The sequence below is a fragment of the Halichoerus grypus genome, chromosome 12 (genome assembly GCF_964656455.1).
Source record: "Halichoerus grypus chromosome 12, mHalGry1.hap1.1, whole genome shotgun sequence".
In the NCBI taxonomy this organism is placed as follows: domain Eukaryota; kingdom Metazoa; phylum Chordata; class Mammalia; order Carnivora; family Phocidae; genus Halichoerus; species Halichoerus grypus.
This window is the reverse complement of record NC_135723.1, coordinates 31767526-31776020: the sequence shown is the minus strand read 5'-3', so window position 1 is coordinate 31776020 and position 8495 is coordinate 31767526. Positions and strand designations below refer to the sequence as shown.

Sequence of the window (8495 nt, the reverse complement as noted above, 5' to 3'; positions counted from 1 at the left end):
TTAAGATTTATCAGGCACATGATGGAGTTGTATCACAGTACCTGTTAGTGTTGTCAAAGGCAAGACAGATTCAGTATCTATAACATCAGATGCCTGGATAAAGCCATGTGGTGAAGGAACGATAAGTATGGTTTCATCATCAATGGCTGTTTGATCAACTTGTTCTTCTATGGTAGGAGACTCTAGATCCTAAACAGTAGCAATTAAAAAAAAAAAAAAGACATTCTGACTTCTATTTCTTAGTTTTCCTTAAGCTCCCAAAAAAGGACTTTATAGTCAAACATTATCCCATTTTATAAAGAAAAGAAAATTAAAGCCTAAAAATGGACAAAACAGAACTTAAAAGGAATTCAGTTCTAGGTCCCCTGAACGTAGAAGAAACAGCACTGTTACACTGGGGTAAGTAAGGTTGCTAAGCTGTACCACAAAGACCTACTACTAACCACTCTCCTGAAAATGGTTCCATAGGTCCCAACAAACAAATCTCAAGCTATTGGAAGGGTACAGGGGAAAAGTTTTGGTGCTAAGGCTGAGCAACACACTGCTGTCTCATCTTGTGAGGTCGCAGGTACAGTTTGCATTTGATTTTGTGTCCAGAGAAAAAGGGAAGTTGGTGGAGGACCCCCTCCCCCCCATAAATTATTGCTAGGCTTTTTCCAAAATGAAGGTTTAAGGCTCAAGGCAAGAACCCAGAGGCTGTTCCCTTAATTGCAACTTACCTCAGTAACATAAGCACGGGCTAAAGGAGAAGATGACTCCTCTTGTTTAAGGTCGGTGTCAGAGATTCCTTCCGCTCTGACCATAACACTATTCATCAGTTCTGTGCTATTTTGGTCACTGAATTTGGATACATGAGCATCATTAAATGATGGCTCTACAGTTATCTTAGGCTGATGAATTTCATCTGGGAAAGTGTCTGCTTCTAGGGCATCTGGAGGCTCAGGAAAATCAGATGAGTGAATATCACTATCTACTGTCAGTTCTGCTTGGGATATGGAAGAAGTGAGGTCTTCTGTGGCAACAGTCTGAATGATGACTCGTGGTGTGTGACACTGCACCGTGACGTTGTCACTTGTGTTTAACAAATGTTCTGGCTATAAAATGTCAAAGAAAATGGTCAATGGCAAAATGAGAAAGTCCCAACCAGACTTCAGTTATAGGCGACAACTACCATTTACAGGTGGCACCCGCCTGTCCCCACCCCTGCCCTCACCTCTGGAACTGCAGTGGTCTAGGACCCCCCCCCAATCATTCCATCTCCTGTAAGGAGACACACAGGGGTAAGGGTTATACTCCAGTAGAGGCAGAGTAATGGTGTAAAACTATGCTCCTAAGACAACAGCAGTAGGAAAAATTGTTTAAATAAGTGGACTCTATTAGTTCTGGCTCTTAAACTTAGTATCATTTAATCCTGGTCCCTAACAGGTACTCAAATACTTAGACTACATAATCCATTTCTCCCCTAGACCTATTGTTATTATTGAAGGCACATGGGTTCTCTCATAGTATTAAAAACAAAAAGCTTCTGGTGACACTTATCAGCCAGTCTTCTCTACAGAAACTAGAAAAACCAAGGAACTGATGGAACATACGGATAAAGCGTGAACAATGATCTGTTCAGGAGAAGCAGGTGCGGCAGCCGTCAGGGTTACTGTGGGACTAGCCGTCAGAGTGAGGGGAAGGCCTTGGCTTGAGCTTGTCTGAAGCAGGTAGGTGCCTGGAGTGCCAGTGGGCTGTAAATGGAAAGACTGAAGCAAAAAAGTTAAGATCAACATAGGTGCAACACACTGAGTGAGTAAGCTTACTTAAGTCTAGCTTTATATCTGAAATGGAGTCTTTAATTTACTAGCCACAAATGTACTTCCCAATCCTGAAGGTGCCCTCAAGTAACACAATGAAGGGTATAATACTGACTCGTCCTACGTCCTTACACTTGTCTGGGAGGTTTAACAGAGAACCTTGATCCTGCTCTTCACTCCCATGTATTTCTATGGTCTGGTCTTAGCCATTTATTTCAAGGCACCAAGACACGGTAGCATAAGCCACTGTGTCCAGTGCAGTAACCCGCACACAGTCTTCCTTCACTGCCTGTCTAGCATGTAAAGAACTGGCACTCTCCCCACTTTTTACAAGTTTCACATTTTTGAAAAGGTACTACAGAGTTTACTTGAACAGATTTTTTCCATAGTATAATTTTAGGAACTATTTTTTATACTAAGAAATGTACAGAGATAGTAATTAGTGTTCTGAATGAAAAAGAGTAACTTTGAAAAGCTGGTTAACTGATAGTTTATCTTGATAGGTTTCACAGAACTGTCACAAAACTATTCAACTTCTATGCTTGATAATTTGAGTTCGGTTTATCCTTTTCTCCCACAGGGAAAGTGTTTACACTTAGAGGGTGATGTTGAAGTCCTAGAGCCTGTGGTCTTGTGTACTGAAGTTATAATAGCTCTCCTGGTACTAGCTCAATGAAAGTAAGTTTCCTTATTGCTAAAGCAGGCATAATAACTACCTCAGGGAAGGGGTTGTGAGCATTACAAATTATTACAAAATGGTGCCTGGCACACAGTAGGACTCAAGTAGGACTCAATTTCTTTCCTCCCTCTCCATAGAAGTAAAAGCTGATCATTTACAATTTATAATTAGTAAATTAGATGTGGTCAGACAATAAATACTTCATGTATTAAATATATGCATTTTATTTAAGTTCCTGTAATGTTCATGATTTTTTGAAGCTGAGGCAATATCATCTTTTATTAATAAATTAGGACAGAAGTCTAAATATCTGTGACCCAAATAAGTAAAAACCTGAACACATACTCTAAATATATGTATGTATATTATTTGGCCAGGGGGCAGAGAGGAGGTGGCCAAAAAAAAAAAGTTTTCAACCTGTGACAAAGGGTTATATTACACATCCCTATTTTGGAGACCACAGGATTAGGAAGTGGAAGCTTAGGTTAAATAAATTGCTAGTAGAGGTTCCAAAGTTGTTCTAAAAGAGAACCTTTAGCCATGTCGACTATCCTCATGAGATTTGACTGTGCAGAGGATAAACTTTTGCACTAATAGCCCTATGTTTTTCACAGCAAATAAAGCTTGACAGAATTTAAATAAAACCTACTTTATATTTTCTTCCTGAAAAATGAGCTAATTCTGGGTATTATCCATTTTAGAAAACAGGGTAAGAATGGAGACTTAAAAAGTTACCCTACTTCACCCAAAAGAAACCCCATTCAAATTAGCCATCTTGGTCCTTAGCTCCCCCACAACCTCTTAGCATAGGCAACCATTAATCTTTTTGTCTCTACAGATTTGCCTATTTTAGACACTTCAAATAAATGGGAATCAAACACTCTATGGTATTTTGTGGCTAGTTTCACTTAGCATAACATTTTCAAGGTTCACCCTTGGAGCATGTATTAGTACTTTGTTCTTTTTTACTGCTGAATGAATGAATTATTCAGAATTGATGGCTCAGATGTTAACTATACTGTTTCACCTTTAGAAGAACTACAAGGTTCTTCTGTAAAGTGGCTACACCATTTAGGACTGGGACTTTTAAATTCTGTATCCCCAAGGGCCAGTACAATAAACTTTTTGGTTATGGATGGTATTTGTTTATGACTCAATACAAATCCATAGCATGCACCCTCCTCATTAAGCCCTGTCACGTTCATATGTAAAAAGAGCACGTTATTGGTTTAAACCTCTAGAGATGAAGAAAAAGTGGAAGTCTGATTTATGTCCTCGTTTAACAATCTGGCCTCAAAAACATGGACAGAGCTGCACTGAATGCCAATCATGTTTTTATTTCATTTGTTTATATGGTAACAGTGCTAAAACCAGTGATTTTTCTTATGCATAAAATGCCCATTTCTGTTTTGTGAAGTGCTACTCACTGGAAGAATCTCAAATGCCTGTAGTGTTCCACTGTTTAGTGTTATTGTTTCCGAGTCAACAGTAGCAGCAGGGGACTCTGTTGAAGCTGTGGTAGGAACAAGGACAACAAAATAAAACACGTAGTCTCATAGTGAGTAATTTGCCTGGAAACCTGAAGTCATTTAAATTTCTTACGAGAAGGAATCTAACAGATTTACCTGGGATGGCACAGGTTAGTGGTTAGCAAACTGTGGCTCATATCCAAATCCGGCCCACTACCAGTGTTTGTAAAAAGTATTTATAGGAACACGGCCACACCTATTTATTCTCCACAGTTGCTTCTGTACTTTAAGGGCAGAGCTGACTGTTACAGAGACAGTATCTGCTAAGCCTTGGTAGAGATCACAAAATAGTTCTAGAAGTAAGAGGAATACCCTAAGACTAACAAGTCAACAGGAACTTGGTAAAAAATAAATTTTCCTGGACAATCTGATAAGCAGTATGGATTCCTGGAATGTTAGTCCCCCAAAACCAGGCTTCTGTTCCAGCAGCATCACTCCCGAGCAAATAGCTTGCTTTGAACCTACTCATGTTCAAAGACTATGTGTCCTGCCTACCTCATGTAGTTGTTGGGAGGAACCACATACATGAAATATAAGATAGAATTATTTCAGGGGCGCCTGGGTGGCTCAGTCAGTTAAGCGTCTGCCTTCAGCTCAGGCCATGATCCCAGGGTCCTGGGATCGAGCCCCATGTCGGGTTCCCTGCTCAGTGGGGAGTCTGCCCTCTGCGCAACTCCCCCCCCCCCCCGCGCCCCGCCCCGAGTTTGTGCGCTCTCTTAAATCTCTAAAAAAAAAAAAAAGTTATTTCACAAGAACACATTTGGGTTCGTAGGTGTTCAGAATGGTTTGATCCCTATCCAGCTGAATTCCTGAGACCAGACGAAATCCAGGTCTCCTACTCCTCCGCCACCTTGCTCCGCCCAGCCCAGAACAACACATTTGGGAGACTGAACAGTGCTTTAGAGATCACACAGTATATAATCTGTTTATAGGTGTGTCAGTTGAGGCTTTAGACTTGAGCAGTGTTGGTTACACCTGATCAAGGTTATAAGGAATTAAGACTAGATGAAACGTGGATCTCTTGGTGCTTTCAATTGCACCTGTAGTTAAATCCATGTGAAAAAGGATTTGGAATCATCTTGTAATGTGTAGTGTTTATTCCAACTAAAATACTTCTCAGTTGGAAATGAGACACCTTTCTAAAGAAATGCACCTGATTCATGTTACTATTTCTCTATTTGATGGAATCTTAAGATCATACTTAGAATAATTTAAAGTGATTCCAGATAAATAACCTTCATCATGGGTAAGCAAACTATGGGCAGGGACAAATGTGGCTCAAGACTAAGAATGGTTTTTACATTTTTAAAGGATTGTTTAAAAACCAGAAAATTCCACAAAGACTTATGTGGGCTGCTAAGTCTAACATGTTTATATTTACTATTCTGGCTTTAAGGTTTGCTAGTCCCTGACTCCTAACATAAAGGAAGAAACAATCATGAGATTTTAGCCTGAATGCAAAGAATAACTGATATGGTATAAAACTCTTACCAACATTTCTTGCTGGAAGAAATACAATTATTCTACATATTTTAAAAAAGCCATCCTGTGAATATTAAGGTACCAAATCTAAAATGTCTGCATTCCCAATAAGTATAGTCACCACAACAGCCAAGGAGAGTTCTAACAATTTCTGTGCACAATCTATAACCAACAGCTCTCATATTTATGGCGGACCAGTAATTTCAGTTGCTTTGTAATTCTTCAGGCTATAAAGTTAAATAAGCAGAGGGCTAAAGAAAAATTCTTCATGCATTATCACACTGGTAAAAAGCTAAAGCAAATACCCAAACTTAAATAAGAATTTTAAGACAGGCATGATTAGTTTAAAGGTCTCCAAGGTAATTTTGATAGTCATTGGATATATGGATATATATAGTGTCACCACAACCAATAGACAGCCCAGTGATTCTCAAAAAGGTGAAAATCCTTAGGTGTTTTTATTTGCCATAGTGATTAGGAAGTACCACTGCAAGGGACACTGAGCATCCTGCAATGTGTAGGACAGCCCTGCCAACAATGAATTATCTCACTCAAAATGCCAATAATCCTGATTGAGAATAACAAACAGCAACTGGTATACTCTTGGTAATGACCTTTCCATAGGCATAGCATTTAGGTAGACAAAAGAAATGAGAAAAAACTGAAGAATCATCTGGTTCTGAGAATTTTATTCTCCTTCCTTTTGTTACTCTACCATGGGAAAAAAGAACTATCAACTTGGCTTAGATTTCAGGAAATAATTTCCTCTCCCTGTAACAATTGTTCAGTTCTCATAATCTCATTAAACACAAAAAATATCAGACGCAAAGGAAAAAGAAAGGATAAACAAAAGAGTTCCCACAGGAAACTGGCTCTTTACTTCCTGAAGAAAATCTTCAATCTCAACAAACTCATTTCTTCTACACACGACTTCAAATCCACCCCCAATTTGTGTCTCTGGTGAATTACTACAAATGATGTGCCACCTTAGGAACTCTATTTTGCTCAATTGTAAAATGCCTTAGAGTGCCTGTGTCAACTTGCACAAATTCCTGTCAACATTCTAGAAGAATGAAAGGTGTTAGAGCCGTTACTAAATCATACAGGTCCAATAGCAAGGAGTCTCCAATAAACACTTACAGACATGGGTGATCTGGACTGGAATCTGCAAGGCTGTCATGGGGCTTGGAGAGATGGCTGTATTGTCTTCCAAGCGGGCGACTCTGATCTGAACATGCTGTACACTGGAATTGGAATTACTGTTTGGAACTCCAGATCCTGATTTATTCTCCAAAAGCGTTGGGTTGTTTTTTTGATTCTCATGTAACTGTTTAAGACCTTTTATTAAGACTGAAGGGAGATGGGTAGACAAAAAGAACATTGATTCTCCGACAGACCACCATCTAAGCAGCAAGGGAGGTGGGGGTAAGGAGGGAAAGTATTTGGAATAAATAATTGTACACTGCATGTGAGATCTCAGCAAAATAACAATAAAAATATTTTAAAGCTACAACCTGTCTGGAAATTTTTGGAAACATCATCCATCACAAGAAACTTAAAAAATTCCTAACATAATGTTATTCTTGCCACCTAAGATACATTAAAAAAATAGCCATTGTGAGGAACATGAAAATAAAACCTTCGCTATGTCCTAGGGCTTCAGGATAAAATTCTTACCATTTAGGAAGAATATTGTTAATGCAAAGTAGCTTATTTCCTTTTTTAAGTGAATAGTGTACTTCTCCTCCACACACACCAAGTACTCAAGGACACCTGACTGTTTTAGTTTAACTCACGACTCCAGAGTAGCAGCTCATTTTTTCCAAACAGTAATATGCAACCACCATGAATTCTTGTGCAGGAAAGTCAAATCTAGACTTGCCCCATTCCACTAGTCATGATAAGCTATCAATACTCTCAGGTGATAACTGAAATCTGGGTGGGTTCATGTCACATTAGTATTCATTCACTCTTCCGGTTTTAACATTAGCTTTATAAATTTGTAACTATGTACTTAATTTTTAAAAAATCTTATTTTCATCAAGCCAAAGTTCTTCAGCATTTAATTTTCCTTGGGAAAAATGGAAGTTGGAGCACCACGCTAAGGGGAATGAATCTGACTGCCTTAATTACATGGACTGTACAACGGAGTTTTGCACCTCGGTGCAAAGCAGGCTCTATGCCTCCCGTTTAAGCAAACCCAACTTAAGATCTCTAGATTTATGTAATAAATGAATTATAGATTTATGGTCTTTATACTATAAAGCCACCAAAGACAATCTCTAAATGACAAACCCAGTTAAAATACATGAAATTATTCAACACATAAAAGTTGATTTAAACCTAAGTTTTCAGAAATTCATTTTGGTACACGATATGTAAAATCGTTTTCTTCTTCAGTTGATATGAGAACAAGAATGTGTATAAATGTGTATATTTTCGTCTTAGGTGCTTTGAGAATTACACATCACATCAACTCCTCAAGGGAAGAAAAGACAGTTACCCAAAGAAACAGAGGAGATATTTAAGTGAAGATCTACTAAGATTCGTATCTCTTTAGCTGAGGCAAAGAATTTCTGATCTCTAAGTTCTGAGGAGTAAATATCTGGTAAGACAAGGGAAGGACTTAAGAAGCAAATAATACATTACCAGGGAATGAAACATCCTTATGATTTGCAATTTGCCTTTTGATGGTCCACCATTTACTTCGAAGCCATTGTGGTGAACGGACACTGCTCCATCCCTCCGCTAACAGATCCCAGTTGATGTCATTTTCATCAGCTACATCAAGCTCTGCTATCCTACAGGTTACAAAACAAACGTCTGTTAGAACCTGTTAATGGATTTCTCTGGAAGAACCCTCCTCTGACTACACATGATGGCACTGGCAATAAAGGGGACAGCAGCTTTTGTCACGGAAAAGCTACTGTTAATTGCATGGGAAAGAATTTCAAGGGTGCAGAACTGCTCCCAGAGCTGAGAGCTATGACTGAGCACTGGCAAGAG

The 8495-nt window shown here is 38.9% G+C and overlaps 1 protein-coding gene across 2 annotated transcripts in view; it reads right to left on the bottom strand.

Annotated features, from left to right (window-relative positions):
• DMTF1 (cyclin D binding myb like transcription factor 1) overlaps positions 1–8495 on the bottom strand; it is a 43526-nt gene that overhangs the window by 1458 nt on the left and 33573 nt on the right. For both annotated transcript variants that reach the window (XM_036081499.2, XM_036081639.2), the window contains 6 exons: positions 8139–8290; positions 6630–6839; positions 3906–3991; positions 1593–1748; positions 720–1094; positions 42–189 (listed from right to left, as the gene is read on the bottom strand). In XM_036081499.2, coding sequence (XP_035937392.1) covers positions 42–189; positions 720–1094; positions 1593–1748; positions 3906–3991; positions 6630–6839; positions 8139–8290 — 1127 coding nt within the window. The remainder of the gene's footprint in view (positions 1–41; positions 190–719; positions 1095–1592; positions 1749–3905; positions 3992–6629; positions 6840–8138; positions 8291–8495) is intronic.